Below are 17,180 nucleotides of genomic sequence, written 5' to 3'. Positions count from 1 at the left end.
AGATGGGGACACAACCCATGTTTTTTGGTGGTGTGTTAAGATCTAAAAATTTTGGTTGAGGGTTCAGAGTTTTATGTGAGACGTACTGGGCACTCAAATTTCCTTTTGCCCCAAACTCTGTATTTTAGGCGATGGGGCGGTCACCAATATAGGGATAAATACATAAAGAATTGGGTCCTGGCCAGTGTTATGATCGGCAGACGTGTTATTCTAAGGGGATGGAAGTCAGCTGGAGTGCCCTCATTTCGAAAGTGGTGCATGGATATGGGTAGGGTAGCGGCATTTGAGGAGATGTCTTATTAGCAATATCTATTTTAGCAATTTGGGCTTATTTGATAAAAAATAGGGCAGATATTTGGCCTTTTTGGAAGGCTCTCTGGGAGGGGCATTGGAGAGGGATCTGTAGTTTTAAATGTGTGTGTGCAATTTTATTGTGTTTTGAAAGTATACTTTATATGTTTTTTTGTGCGTGTTTTGTGTTTTTTTATGTTTCTAAATATTTATGACCACTGGTATTTATGTTAGCGTCGGGTGGGGGGAATGTTCGGGGGGGAAGGGTTTAATTTTATTATAATTTGATTCCACATTTTCTGTTATGTTTATATAATTTGTTGAATGGAATCAATAAAAAATGTTAATAATAATAAAAATATATATATATTAAAAATTCTGTTCAAACCCAATTTTCTTTTTTTTTTTTGGGTGAACTATTCCTTTAAACAAGTACAATTTAACCACGAGGAACAACTATCTTGGTACCTATAGTACTTAGAGCTGCCAGGCTCACAGTTCTATGCCATGTTTTATTTTACAACGTTTTTCAATTTTTTAAGGTATAGCAAACTGTTCATTGGTTGCAAACTTCAGTATCTGAGCAGATGCATTAGGTCATCAGAGTATTTTTTGCCTAATGTATCAAGAATACTTAATTGTCAGTCATCCTACTCATTTGACATACTGATTTTTTGCTTATATGGACACAGGGTAAGACAGAGAATATACAGTGTTATCAATACTGCTAGAACATTTGGCCCTCTACCTGTAGCTTTTTTGGGTAAGAGTTTTGTGACTGAGGTGGTACCTGATGGTGGAGACCATGCCCCATGCTTGTCTATCAGGATGTTCACGATCTTCTGGATAAGCTGGGTGGCAGTGACGTGATCTCGGTACTTGGCCGCCCTGATCAGGTGATCACACATCTTCTCCTCATCACGTTTCTCAGCGGTGTACTGGGCACATTGAGACTGTAGTGAAAACAGACGGAAGAAACAAGTGCGAATGAGTTTGAATCACATTATTCAAGCCACCACTGTATGCATTGAGATTCTATCATTTGCATTTTGAACAAGCTTCCTCAAGCTTGTTCAAGACATTCTTCTCATCAATTAAAACAATGTTTCTCAACTTATGCAGGTAATTATGCAAGTTCCAGGGGGTGCCTGGAAATATTTTGACTTTGTTTTGTTAAACCTATAAAACAGAAATTTAAATCGATTAAATCAGCCATTCATTCTTAATCTCATGTTTTGTTTTGTTTTCAGTAGCGGTTTTAACCACCACGCTCCGCCACGGTAGGAAAGCTCTGCAAAAATGCTTGAGGGGTGACATGTTCTGGGTACACGCGCACAGTTCACGTTAGAAGCCGCCGGGTCGGGACGGGTGAGTTTTTCAAGTTGGGTTCGGGTTTGTAATTTATGAAAAAATATATAGGCAGTCCGAACTCCTTTTGCCCACACACCTCACTCACAGATACGCGCAAACGGATGAGTTAGGGGCCATTCACATCGAACGTGTTCTTGCGTGCGTCTGCTCTTTTTCTTCTTCTTTTTTTTCCCTGTGTAAACACGTGCTGGACGAACATCCTTGACTGCTGCACCAAGTCTCACTGTTTCTTCAGTGTCTCAAGCAGGACCGGCACATCTTAGACACTGTGTCAAGAGCTTCAGGTTTCAAAAATGCATGTTAAGGCACTTGCATTCTGCTTCATTCGTTGCGCTGTTTCTAGGTTGTTTTTAGCGCAAGTGTCAAAAAGATTGAACGTTCTGAACAAGTTCAGGTTTCAAAGAGGTGACTGTTGCAATGTTTAACATTATTTCAAATTTTTCTGCAACAAACAAAGCTTCAGCGCTTGATAAACGCCAATTTTTTTTTCTTCTGCTCTAATGTTGACTGTTATAATTCTGTTACGAATGTTGCCAACGATTCTAGCATAAAATACAGCCTTAGTGTCAGAAAATAAGCTCCAGGTGAAAGTTAAGTAAATAAGACAAGAATATATTACTACTGTATACAGCAAATCCTCAAAGTAATAATAATACTGTATCATAATGACAAACAAAACTGGACAACAATAAATAATTGTTGGGTTATAATATTAATAAATAACAACTGAATTCCAAAATGTTACTGGGTGAAGTAGTAGGTTTTGCACACCCTGTTCACCAAAAAAACAAAAAACAAAACAAAAAAAAAAATGTTTTGTAAAAAAATATATGTAGGTAAATATTGCTTTTTTATCACTGTATGATTATCTTTAACTAGATTTTTATTTCATAAAAATTTTTGAATATACTTGGCTACAACGGTTAATAGGATGAATTAAAAATTATGATTTAAAATAAATTGTATGTAATTTTTTAGCAAACATTTTAGAAATAGGGCCCCGGGTTGGTCGGTTGCTTGGGGCCTCAGAAATCGTAAACCCGCCCTTGTTTGTTTTTGTTTGTTTTTAAGGAAAACAAACAAAATAATGTGTGTAATCAGTGCAAGCTTTATAAATTGTGTGGATGACACTCACAGACTATCGGTGCATTCACGTCATATTAGAAGTAATTACAAGATCCCAGCTTGTAAACAGCATTCACATCATCGCAGAACAGAGCTGACAGTCGTGAAGTCATGTAGAAAGAACTAATGTGTCAGTGGCCTCAATAGTTCTGGTAATAGTGAACACATTTCTGTTTGATATGTCATTTTATTATACCATTGTTACCTGGATCGCTTTCTATGTTGTTAAACATTTTGCAAGAACATATAGAGGTGAATTAATGTATTTGTACATTAATATAATGAGTGTGGTGATAAATGTTTAGCTATTGTCAACAGCGTTTTGGAATTATGAGAGTTGCCTTAAGGCGGGTGTACACGGTGTGATTTTGGCTGTAGTGCGAGCTCCCGATTGATTCTTTCCAGTCGAGAGAGATCGCGTGGAAATCGTGGGTGCTCATGTGGTCGCGGCTCGCATCATGTGAGAGGAATTACTAGGGGAGCCGAGCGGCTTATGGGCAGCTCACGACATCCCGATAATTTTTTTAAAATGTTATAAAAAACAAATTCGGGCCGATTTGGCGATCAACCTGAAGTTGACCAATCATTAGAAGGTGTTACAACTCACACGATCAGTGCAAACTGAGTGTTCATGAAGCTTTTACACATTTGGAGAAAATGGTCGTGTTAAAACTGTTTTCCCCATAATATTCACGACCACATCACTGGGAAGGATTCTACAGAAATGCCATGCTGTTTTCTGCTCTTCAAACAAATCATTTCCCATGCGGTTTGCGCTAGAAAACAATATTTATCACTCTGATGGACAGTTTTAAAATTTCCGTCATGGTCTATTTTTATTCGTCATACTTGCATTCGTTTCAGTTCTAGGGTGAAATTTAGGGGGATATAGCATCTATTATAATTGTATATGCACACAATAGTGGATATGTGATAGAAGATTATTTATTTTTTAACTCTCCAAGCGCGTCTAATGAAACAAAGGACTTCTGGGTTGAAAGTTCTACCTGTCAATCAACCGCTGCGCTAAAACAAGATTTTTAAACTTTTCTGCGTGCGGCTTTAAAGCGCATTCACATGGACAAGACCACACGGATCTTCTTCAGAATGTCTGCTATCAACATGCAGTGACACAGATGATAAGGACGTAAACTACATCTAAAGCCGAATAATACAGGTAGCCTACTCCATTAAAACAACTCAGAATTCTGCACTAAACATCACGTTTGCCCTTAAATTAAATCCAAGTATAACCGACAGAAACGGTGCGCGAATTTTCCGTACTTTCTTTTTAGTCTTGTACATTTCGTGCACTTTATTATCATGTAGTAACTGGCAGCAAACACACTGACGTTATGGTTGATGTATGCAGTCATACAATCACACAGCATCCCTTCGAAATCTGAATCTGTCAAATGTTGGACAGCATTTGTAATAAGTATACTTTTTTTATTATTATTTTTTATCGGCAGATAAGTTTTCAGCTAATGCAGCCCCCATGCCTGTCTTCTTTTTTATTTCTAAATCGCAAGCTACGAGGAATTAAAGCAATGTCCTACTCTGACTGTATGGTTTATAATGATAAATAGCGCAAAAATTTGTGCGATTGCTCCGGAATTCGGCAGGTCGTAAAGTCGTGTCATGTACGATTGCACCAGTACGATTTTCAGATAACTGACTCATAACGTGTGCAGGGGCTCACGACCTCCCGAGTGTCCGAACTCGCACTGTGTACGCCCAGCCTTTGAAAGTAATAACTTCAGAGGAACAGCCCAGTGTAGAATATTCGAGTTGCCATCTCGTAATTACAGTAATTCTGACATGACATGAACACTGCATATGTGCATACAACTCTTGTAGTTGCTTTGTTGGCATCAGTGTGTTTCTGTGCTAGTATGTTGGTAAACATCCGTATGAAAAAATTCCTTCAGAGAAGAATGCTGTCCATCAGACCGGGTGTAGAAAACAAAGCACACTACATCATTAGAGATGTGTGTGTTAACGCCTGAGTGTGTTTGTGTGTGTGTATGTGTGTGCAGCTGTGCACAGTAACCTCATACACACAGGAAACAAATGGAACTCTGGGTCATTTCAAACCCGTTGTCACAGTGATTAATAACACTGGACATGGATTTGCTAATGCCTTTGGGCTACGCTAAAAAATGTAGAAACTACCCATAATGCAAGAGAACGCATTTTTCTTTGTCAGAATTTGTTATCTGAAAAGGCCTTTAAACTCAGATGTGATGGTTTCACAAACACACACTGCAAATATCCCTTTGATAAAACTTCAATTCTGTTTAATCTTTAAATACTGAAGCAACAAAGTAAATTAATAAACCATTCTTCATTAAATGCAATGCCCCAATCAGAGTCAATAAATTAAGTGATGAGCAACAAAGCCGTAGCGATGTTGAGACGGTGTTATGAATTCAACCCAGACTAGATGTAAACAGCACACCAAACACAAAACAACATGGCTTCTTTTTTTTCCCTCCATGCCTTTTATCTGATTCTGATGCAACGTCTAGCAAACAGCAATAGAGCGGAAAGGTTACAGCAACCACTAGAGCTTGTTTTAATGTAATTCCCTCTGCTTCATCCATTGCGTGTTATGGCCCTAAATTAAATTAGCCTTGGACAGCACCCGCCTCAGACAACAAATAAAGGCAGCAGTCTGGGGCGGTGGCCGTGGATGCAGAGGCCTGCCTTGGTGAAGTTAGCCGTAAACGCTTCAAAGTGCCTTCTAATGGTCTCTCCTCTCCAATTTGAGGATCGACTCCTCATGTATGACAAAAAATCCATAGAGATAAATCACATTAGGGGGGGCTTCCCTCTCCTAATTATCAATCTGTGTCTCATTTCGGTGCTTTATACTCTACACTGACCTTAAAGCCAAGAGAAGAGGACTGTGGAATAAAAGAGATATTAAAAGGTAAAGGGTGAATGTTTAAATGTAAACTTATTTGGGTGTCTGGCATAACAAAAGAGTGGCAGAGAAGAATCGAAAGAAGGAGAGCAATTTGTCTCTTGTCTGCACAGAAGGTCATCTCTGGGTAAGGAATGGGAAATTCAAGATAGGTAACATTAGTTTTGTTGAAAGAATGGGGGGAAAAAAGAACAAGGGTTTACAATAAAAATACTTTGACCCAAACACATTAACAGGTGCACATAGAGATTACTAATGTCTACGATAAATGCAACCTGCTTTGTAATTTTTTCTTCTTCTAATGTAATCTGTGAAGCACATGGATTATTTGTAAAGTTTTACCTGGAGTACTGCCATTCGTAAAATATTTATTAAAATAAACTGTTTTAAAGTTTCAACTAAAGGTGCTTACCGAACCTCATCAGAGTAGCTTCAGAAACAAAAATGAGCAATCAACCAAATTTTTTCATTGTTCCCTTCAACAAGTGATTAACACATTATTAATTAGCTGTCACGAGTTCAAATACTTTGTCATAAACAAGCACTTTATCAACTAGTGTCAGCAGCACCAAATCCCTGTGCTCCATAATGGGCTTTGTAATTTTCTTTAACTTCCTGACAAATGGCTTCCTTACAGCTGAACATACAACCCAAATTAGGCAAAACATTCAGGTGAAATACATAATGGTGACATTATCATCAGTTTGGGCATGTAATTCTATAGTGACATCATAACATTTCTGGAATCCCTACAAGGTGAACTTAAACCAAACTTCCACGATACCATTCAAAAAGTCAAACATTTTTTTGGCAGCCTGCTAAAGAGGCAACCACAAACTCCAGTTACAGTGAAGTTTAAGAACGATCCATAGAGATAGAAACACAAAAGCAATGTGTTTATGACTTCAGACAGAGTGATTATCTAAATCTCTGAATGTTCAGTTCAGTATGTTCTGGCAAACTGAATCAGACAAGGTCAGCAGACTCCCACTCATTTCCTTTAATGCTAGACTACACCCATGACAAGCCTTTAGAGCCATATTATTATAAGAACTTTAATTATTAGGGCTGGGTACTGATACAGATTTACAGATTCGATTCCGATTCTAAAGCTCTCAATTTGATTTTGATTCGCTTTGATTCAATATCGATTCATATGGGTATATTTCAGTTACAATGTCCATTCTGATTACATATGAGAGAAATTCTCTCCCAGCTAATGCTGTGAATTATACAGGATACCTTCTTACTAGGTACATTACGAAAATTATTTTATATTGCATATACTATATTTTGTTACATGTTTATTGTTTAATGCATAACTGATACTATTTACAAGTCTTTACATTGATTTGTAGAACACGTGTGGTGGTAGGGGTCTTGTGAATGGAGAGCGAAATTGGGAGATGAGAACGGTGAGGATCATCACCAGTAAATGATTGTCTCTAACAGCTGTTTATCATTGCAATGAGAGTTGGAGATGGATTTAAGAGCGAGCCAGACGCCAGTGAAGAGAGAGAGAGAGCTACCACGAACAACCAGAGACTGTGGTGTTCATTGAGTTTGAGCTGAAAAGCGAGTGTTTTGTTTTATGTAAATAAAAATACCTTTTTTTGAGTTGGATTTTGCCGTCTCCCACTTTCTTAAAGGAGGGAGTCAAAGAACTTATCACTTTGGTGCCGAACCCCAGTAATTAAGGAGGAAGAACGCTGCCATGGATGCCTCACCTCTGGAGGAAGTGTTCAAGACCCTCACCAGCATTCACTAGTCACAGCATCAGGCTCTACTCGAGCTGCACACAGAGCAGGAACAGCGGTTCATTGCACTCCTCCAGGAGGGGCCTGCCGCTGCGACTCCGGACCCCGTGACCACCCCATGTTCCGCTTGTCAAGATGGGCCCCTAAGACGATCCGGAGGCCTTCCTAGAGCACTTTGAGCGGACAGCGGGGGCATGTGGTTGGCCGAGCACACAGTGGGCGGTCCACTTGTTATGACTGTTGTCCGGGGAGGCCCAACTTGCAGCGCAGCAGTTACCAACAGAGAACCTCCTGGTGTATGCCGATCTAAGAAAAGCTATCCTGCAATGGGTCGGCCGGACACCAGAGCAGCAGCGCCAACACTTCCGCTCGCTGACACTTGGCGAGCACGGCCGCCAGTTTGACTTTGCCCAGCAGCTCCGGGACGCCTGTCAGAGGAGGTTGCTGGCTGAGCAACACGACGTCAGGACTGTCATTGATTTGGTGGTACTACAGCAGTTTATTGCTTGACTTCCGAGAGGGATGGTGGAGTGGGCCCAGTACCATCGCTCGGTGTTGCTTTACACGGCCATCCAGCTGGCAAAGGACCATATGACAGCATATTAGGGAGCTGGCGAGCCCCGGGATCCTTTTCTCTCTCTCTCTTCTGTCTCCCCTCCTTCTCTACCCTCCCCTTCCTTACATCCTGTTCCTCCTCCCCAGAAATGGGGAGTTCCCCCTCCCAAACCAGCTGCATTTCAAGGACCAATGCCCGGTGATGGAGGTGGGGACATTGGTCCGGTTCCACGACGTGCCACAGGCCACCCCTGATCGAGCTGGTATGTACTGCATACATGTGAGTATTAAGGAGGGTACATATCAAGTCTTGGTGGATTCAGGTTGTATTCAAACCTCCATTCACCAAAGCTTGGTGTGTGCACGGGGATATCCAAAATGACCCTGTAGTGACAGTCACTATTCAATTTCGGGGACAAAAACATAGCGTCGAGGCTGCGGTTAATTCCCACCTCACCAATCCACTAATTTTGGGAACAAATTAGCTGGCATTTACTACCTTATAAAGAGGAATGTGGGTGGATGGGTCCTGCGAAAAAGCGTATCAATGTGTGTTAGGTGACTTGCTGGCTGGGGAGGCGAAGCCAGGGCCGTCTACATCAGCTCCACATCAGGAGGTCATAAGGGAGGGGGAAGTCTCGGCTTTCCCAGCCCTTAGAGGATTCCCTGCTGGGGATTTCCCTCTGGAGCAGATGCGAGGAGACCCTATCAAGATGGTATCTGGGGTTCCACTTAGGCCACGGGCAGGTGCGTCCCCAAATTGATAAGACTGCAGCGACTGCGGCCTGCCCGAGACCCAAGACCAAAAGGAGGTGAGACAGTTCATGGGGCTGGCTGTCTACTATAGAAGGTTTGTGCCTAATTATTCGAACGTCACCAGCCTGCTGACTGACTTCACTAGAAAGGGAGCCCAAGACCCGGTCCAGTGGACAGAGCCGTGCCAACAGGCTTTAATGCAAGTGAAAGCTGCGCCTCCTCCTGATTTTGCTCTCCCTTTTGTTTTACAGACCGACACCTCGGACAGGGGGTTGGGAGCCATGTTGTCCCAGGTAGTCAAGGAGCGCCCGGTACTGTACATCAGCTGGAAGCTTTCTGCGAGAGAAAATACCAGCCGTTTTTGGAGATGATCTGACCCAGACATCTAGCCATCACAATTTGGCCCTTGTCAAAGTCTCTCAGATCCTTACGCTTGCCCATTTTTCCTGCTTCCAACACATGCAATTCAAGAACTGACTGTTCACTTGCTGCCTAATATGTCCCACCCCTTGACAGGTTCCATTGTAATGAGATAATCGATGTTATTCACTTCACCTGTCAGTTGTTTTAATGTTGTGGCTGATCAGTGTATATATATTATTAAATAAATTTGTACCTTTAATTTAGATAGTTATTGGAGATTATACTGTATACAGTTAGTAGGTCTGAGTAATAATTTTGACTTTCTGATGCATCGTGATCTTCATTTGAACAATCTCGATATCGATTCCTAAATCCCAAGATTGATCTTTTACTATGCTCAACTCTCTACAATGTAAGTAAATCACTCACATATGAGACCAAATTTTGTGCTATGTGACTAAAAATGTCTGTGATTAGCCACTGGCTGGTATATAATATATATACTATATACGTCTTAGCTAAATACATTTAAACTTAGTACATTAAAGTTTTTCACAATTCCTGACATTCCCTGTCTTAGGTAAATTAGGATCACTATTTGAAGAATGTGAAATATCAGAATAATAGTACAGAGAACGATTTATTTCAGCTTTTATTTCTTTCATCACATTCCCAGTGGGTCAGAAGTTTACATACACTTTGTTAGTATTTGGTAGCATTGCCTTTACATTTTTTAACTTGGGTCAAACATTTTGGGTAGCCTTCCACAAGCTTCTCACAATAAGTTGCTGGAATTTAGGCCCATTCCTCCAGAGAGAACTTGTGTAACTGAGTCAGGTTTGTAGGCCTCCTTGCTCGCACATGCTTTTTCAGTTCTGCCCACAAATGGTCTAGCAGATTGAGGTCAGGGCTTTGTGATTGCCACTCCAATACCTTGACTTTGTTGTCCTTAAGCCATTTTGCCACAACTTTGGAGGTATGCTTGGGGCCACTGTCCATTTGGAAGACCCAATTGCGACAAAGCTTTAATTTCATGGCTGATGTCTTGAGATGTTGCATCAATAAATCCACATAATTTTCCTTCCTCATGATGCCATCTATTTTGTGAAGTGCACCAGTACTTCCTGCAGCAAAGCACCCCCACAACATGATGCTGCCTCCCCATGTTTCACGGTTGGGATGGTGTTCTTCGGCTTGCAAGCCTCACCTTTTTTCCTCCAAACACAACAATGGTCATTATGGCCAAACAGTTCCATTTTTGTTTCATCAGACCAGAGGAAATTTCTCCAAAAAGTAAGATCTTTGTCCCCATGTGCTCTTGCAAACTGTAGTCTGGCTTTTTTATGGTGGTTTTAGAGCACTGGCTTCTCCCTTGCTGAGCCGCCTTTCAGGTTATGTCGATATAGGACTCGTTTTACTGTGGATATAGATACATGTCTACCTGTTTCCTCCAGCATCTTCACAAGGTCCTTCGCTGTTGTTCTGGAACTGATTTGCACATTTCACACCAAACTACGTTATCTCTAGGAGACAGAATACATCTTGTTCCTGAGCGATATGATGTCTGTGTGGTCCAGTGGTGTTTATACTTGCGTACTTATGTTTGTACAGATGAACGTGGTACCTTCAGGCATTTGGAAATTGCTCCCAAGGATGAACCAGACATATATATATACAGTGCATTCAGAAAGTATTCAGACCCCTTCATTTTTTTTCACATTTTGTTATGTTGCAGCCTTATGCTAAAATGCTTTAAATCATTTTTTGCACATCAATCTACACTCCATGTCCCATAATGACAAATAATAAACCAGATTTTTTAAAACTTTACAAATTTCTTAAAAAGATAATACTGAAATATCACATTGGCATAAGTATTCAGACCCTTAACTCAGTACTTAGTTGAAGCACCTTTGGCAGTGATTACAGCCTCAAGTCTTTTTGGATATGATGCAACAAGCTTTGCCCACTTGGATTTGGGGATTTTCTGCCATTCTTCTCTGGAGATCCTCTCAAGCTCTGTCAGGTTGGATGGGGACCGATGGTGGCCAGCCATTTTCAGGTCTCTGCAGAGATGTTTGATTGGGTTCGAGTCCAGACTCTGGCTGGGGCACTCAAGGACATTCACAGAGTTGTCCCTAAGCCACTCTTGCATTGTCTTGGCTGTGTGCTTAGGATCATTGTCCTGTTGGAAGGTGAACCTTCGGCCCAGTCTGAGGTCATGAGCGCTCTGGACCAGGTTTTCATTAAGGATATCTCTGTATTTTGCTGCGTTCAGCTTTCTTTCAACCCTGACCAGTCCCTGCTGAAAAATACCCCCACAGCATGATGCTACCACCACCATGCTTCACCGCTGGGATGGTTTTGCGCAGGTGATGAGTGGTGCCTCATGTCCTCCAGACATGATGCTTGGAATTGAGGCCAAACAATTCAATCTTCATTTCATCAGACCAGAGAATCTTGTTTCTCACAGTCTGAGAGTCATTTAGGTGCTTTTTTATGTGTCTTGCACTGAGGATAAGCTTCTGTCTGGCCACTCTGCCATAAAGCTCAGATCGGTGGAGTGTGGCAGTGATGGTTGTCCTTCTGCAAGTTTCTCCCATTTCCACACACAATCTCTGGAGCTCAACCAGAGTGACCATCGGTATCTTGGTCACCTCTCTTATCAAGGCCCTTCTCCACCGATTGCTTAGTTTGGCCTGGCGGCCAGTTCTAGGAAGAGTCCTGGTTGTTCCAAACTTCTTCAATTTAAGAATTATAAAGGCCACTGTGCTCTTGGGAACCTTCAATGCAGCCAAATCTTTTTTTAGCCTTCCCCAGATCTGTGCCTCAACACAATCCTGTCTCTGAGCTCTGCAGGCAGTTCCTTTGACCTTATGGCTTGGTTTTAGCTCTGATATGCATTTTCAGTTGTGAGACCTTATATAGACAGGTGTGTGCCTTCCCAAATCATGTCCAATCAATTGAATTTGCCACTGGTTGACGCCAATCAAAGTGTAGAAACATCTCAAAGATGATCCAGCTAAATTTCAAGTGTCATAGCAAAGGGTCTGAATAATTATATCAATATGATATTTCAGTTTTTTATTTTTAATAAATTTGCAAAGTTATAAAAAATCTGGTTTTTGCTGTGTCATTATGGGTTATGGAGTGTAGATTGATGTGAAAAAAAATAATTTAAAGCATTTTAGCATAAGGCTGCAACATAACAAAATGTGAAAAAATGAAGGGGTTTGAATACTTTCTGAATGCACTGTATAATATATATATATATATTGTGGCAGGGTGAGCAAGAGACAGACACAGTGGGTGTGGCGTCAAGCCTCGGAGAGGCATTTATTGGAAACAATAATAAACTTAAAAATGTCCAAAAGGGGTAATAAAGTGTCCAAGGTGGAATAGTGTTCATAATAAAAGGGGGAATCTGGCATCCTCGCGGTGAACGGGGCTCCGTGAAAGGGGCAGGGTAGTGTTCATAGGATAACCCAGGCACGGGCTGGGTCAGTCGGCCGCTCACGCTCCCCTCCAAAGTCCACAGCGCGTGGGGCGGCAGCATCACTGGCGACCTGTGTTCCCAGGCCCGCAGCAAGCGTGAGGGGAAGGCGGTCCGGCATCTAGCCTGTCAGCGGCAACGTGAGCAGTTCACCGAATAACGGGTCCGGCAGCGCGTCCACTCATCCAATCCCTCCCAGCTCTGGTCCTGGACGTGCGAGGATGCCAGTGTGTGCACACATGGAGATTTGAAGCCGGCTCCCCGAGAAGAGGTGCACACTGCGTTTTAAAGACAGCGGTGATGAAGCATTATTCCCATCAGGTGTGCTTCATTCACCGCTGACCAAACAAGGTTTATTAATTGTGCACCTCTTCTCGCTCTCCCGCCCAACTCCCGTCGTGAGTCTGGTTGAAGGACAGCCCTAAGAGGCGGGGCGACAACAACGAGCCAGAGGGGCAGATCATTCAGCCACTATATATACACTATATTGCCAAAAGTATTTCAAATAATAGTATATATCAAATAATTGAATTCAGGTGTTCCAATCACTTCCATGGCCACAGGTGTATAAAATGGCATGACCTAGGCATGCAGACTGCTTCTACAAACATTTGTGAAAGAATGGGCCGCTCTCAGGAGCTCAGTGAATTCCAGCGTGGTACTGTGATAGGATGCCACCTGTGCAACAAGTCCAGTCGTGAAATTTCCTCGCTACTAAATATTCCACAGTCAACTGTCAGTGGTATTATAACAAAGTGGAAGCGATTGGGAATGACAGTAACTCAGCCACGAAGTGGTAGGCCATGTAAAATGACAGAGCGGGGTCAGCGGATGCTGAGGCGCATAGTGCGCAGAGGTCGCCAACTTTCTGCAGAGTCAATCGCTACAGACCTCCAAAGTTCATGTGGCCTTCAGATTAGCTCAAGAACAGTGCGTAGAGAGCTTCATGGAATGGGTTTCCATGGCCGAGCAGCTGCATCCAAGCCATAGATCACCAAGTGCAATACAAAGTGTCGGATGCAGTGGCGTAAAGCACGCCGCCACTGGACTCTAGAGCAGTGGAGACGCGTTCTCTGGAGTGACGAATCACGCTTCTCCATCTGGCAATCTGATGGACGAGTCTGGGTTTGGCAGTTGCCAGGAGAACGGTACTTGTCTGACTGCATTGTGCCAACTGTGAAGTTTGGTGGAGGAGGGATTATGGTGTGGGGTTGTTTTTCAGGAGCTGGGCTTGGCCCCTTAATTCCAGTGAAAGGAACTCTGAATGCTTCAGCATACCAAGAGATTTTGGACAATTCCATGCTCCCAGCTTTGTGGGAACAGTTTGGAGATGGCCCCTTCCTGTTCCAACACGACTGCGCACCAGTGCACAAAGCAAGGTCCATAAAGACATGGATGAGCGAGTTTGGTGTGGAAGAACTTGACTGGCCTACACAGAGTCCTGACCTCAACCCGATAGAGCACCTTTGGGATGAATTTGAGCGAAGACTGTGAGCCAGGCCTTCTCGTCCAACATCAGTGTCTGACCTCACAAATGCGCTTCTGGAAGAATGGTCAAAAATTCCCATAAACACACTCCTAAACCTTGTGGAAAGCCTTCCCAGAATAGTTGAAGCTGTTATAGCTGCAAAGGGTGGGCTGACGTCATATTAAACCCTATGGATTAAGAATGGGATGTCACTTAAGTTCATATGCGTCTAAAGGCAGGTGAGCGAATACTTTTGGCAATATAGTGTATTCTAATTTTTAGTGATTATAGATATCTTTTTATAGAGATAGTGAATTGGTGGGTTTTTGTTAAATGTGAGCCAAAATCATCACAATTAAAAGAACCAAAGACTTAAAATACTTCAGTCTGTGTGCATTGAATTTATTTAATACACGAGTTTCACAATTTGAGTTGAATTACTGAAATAAATTAACTTTTCCACGACATTCTAATTTATTGAGATGCACCTATATATATATATATATATATATATATATATATATATATATATATACAGGGTTGGGAGGGTTACTTTTGAAACGTATTCCACTACAGATTACAGAATACATGCTGCAAAATGTAATTTTTAACGTATTCTGTTAGATTACTCAAGGTCAGTAACGTATTCTAAATACTTTGGATTACTTCTTCAGCACTGGTAGATTTTTTTCACTTATAAAAACTCTGCCAGTACAGTAAGACAAAATACACATGTTAAAAATACATTCTCTGACAAACCTAAATATCTTATGCAGTGTTGTTTCTAAAAACAAGATAAATCAAACTGATCTTGTTTTAAGGATTTTTAGATATTTTTACAGGTAAACAATACAAAAATTATTATCAAGAATACGATTTTTGCCCTAATATCAAAGGTCTTACTAGAAAAAAAAAAAGAAATTATGATCCAACGTGAATTTTCTTGATAAAAAAATATGATTGTGCCTGGTAACGTGCATGTAAAATGGCTAGAAATAGCAATTTAGCTCAGCGTAAAGCTGACAATTTATACAATGTTTATTTCTATTTCTTCTGCTCCAGACTTACTTCAAACGTATTTATCTGTCTGTTCGTATGAATGTAACATATCAAAAGAAAGTGTTTCACTGCTGTTCAAATGCACTTTGGATCGCATCATTTATATGAATAAATGTTTTCCATCTGAAAGGACTAAATATTAAATGAAACAAATGACAATAAAATACAAAGTAATCTCTTCAGTATTCAAAATACTTTTTGAATGTAACTGTATTCTAATTACCAATTATTTAAATTGTAACTGTAGTGGAATACACTTACTTATATTTTGTATTTTAAATATGTATACATGTATTCCGTTACTCCCCAACCCTGTAAAAAAAAAAAAAAAAAAAAAAATATATATATATATATATATATATATATATATATATATATATATATATATATATATATAACCACCTGCCTAATATTGTGTTCCCCTCATGCAGCCAAAACAACGCCATCCCAGAGCGGTTATCAGAGTTACTATAGACTTTGTCAGGTCGAACCAGTCTGGCCATTCTCTGTTGACCACTCTCATCAACAAGGCATTTCCGTCCACAGAACTGCCGCTCACTGGATGTTTTTTTTGTTTTTTTGCTCCATTCGGAGTCAGTTCTAGAGACTGTTGTGAATGAAAATCCCAGGAGATCAGCAGTTACAGAAATACTCAAACCAGCCCATATGGCACCAACAATCATGCCACACTCCATATCACTGAGATCACATTTTTTCCCCCCATTCTGATAGTTGATGTGAACATTAACTGAAGCTCCTGACCTGTATCTGCATGATTTTATGCACTGCACTGCTGCCACATGATTGGCTGATTAGATAATCGCATGGATGATTGTGGTTTGAGTATTTCTGTAACTAATGATCTCCTGGGATTTTCACACGCAACAGTCTCTAGAATTTACTCTGAATGGTGCCAAAAACTATATATATATATATATATATATATATATATATACTACCGGTCAAAAGTTTTGAAACACTTGACTGAAATGTTTCTCATGATCTTAAAAATCTATGCTTAATATGCTTAAATGTTTGAAATTAGTTTTGTAGACAAAAATATAATTGTGCCACCATATTAATTTATGATTTGCTTGTTTGTAAATAAATAAATACTTGGTTCACAAAGTATATTTTTAAACTTTAAGATCTACAGAAATGCATAGTTCTTTTGACATGTAGGGCTGTGCCCCATCATGTTGGCCACCATTTGGAGGTCATATGACTAGCTGAACATACATCTTTCTAACCCCCTTTTTTACCCAGACATAGTCAGATATGGAATAATTATAGCTGAAATATTTGCAACACTAGCACCACCAAACAGAATAGCAAAAATACACTTTTTCAAACAGCTTTCCCAAATACTTTACCTGTCTGCCGTTAATCAAACAAACAGATAGTCCCACCCCAAACTCATGTAAATGGCTGCTGTTTAAGGCTGGATGGCCCACTAAAACAAACAGCAATTTTATATTGCCACAGAGATACAGTGTTAAAAGTTTTTGAGGACATCAGCCTACGAATGGCTTACTTACATTTATCTTTGCATATTGTTACATCTGCATATAAGCTGAAATAGTAGAAAGTCTTTTAACAAGGAAAACGTTACACAATAAGCTTAGCGTATATTATCTAAATCATGAGGCGTCTCATGATTTTCTAAAGCCCCTACATCATAAACATGATTAATACTTTTGCTGAAAAACCTGTTGTATGCATTCTACTAGACGTCTACTGCCTTCTGGTGAAAATTTCCATGCTCTTCTGGAAGTAAAAGACCTTGTAATATAATTTTCAAAATGGCCACCTTCGTATTGCGACGCACATGTCTTTTTGCCATGAAATATTTGCTGATTTTGATAAAGTAACAGTAACAGTAACATTTTAATTGTTACTGATATTTCAAAATTAGTATTTACTGAATTGAAGCAATTTGTGCTTGCTTCAAATTTCGTACATTAATTTATAGAAACATCTTGTTGAAAATGCATGTATCAATTATAATACAAC

At 40.5% G+C, this 17,180-nt stretch overlaps 1 protein-coding gene across 1 annotated transcript in view; it reads right to left on the bottom strand.

Moving 5' to 3' along the window:
* LOC127443554 (lipopolysaccharide-responsive and beige-like anchor protein) overlaps positions 1-17,180 on the bottom strand; it is a 309,792-nt gene that overhangs the window by 201,626 nt on the left and 90,986 nt on the right. The window contains 1 exon segment of the mRNA XM_051702239.1: positions 1,082-1,244. Within this exon segment, the coding sequence (XP_051558199.1) occupies positions 1,082-1,244 (163 nt within the window).

This window comes from Myxocyprinus asiaticus, chromosome 7 (assembly GCF_019703515.2).
Source record: "Myxocyprinus asiaticus isolate MX2 ecotype Aquarium Trade chromosome 7, UBuf_Myxa_2, whole genome shotgun sequence".
NCBI lineage: Eukaryota > Metazoa > Chordata > Actinopteri > Cypriniformes > Catostomidae > Myxocyprinus > Myxocyprinus asiaticus.
This window is presented reverse-complemented; position numbering and strand designations above follow the sequence as displayed.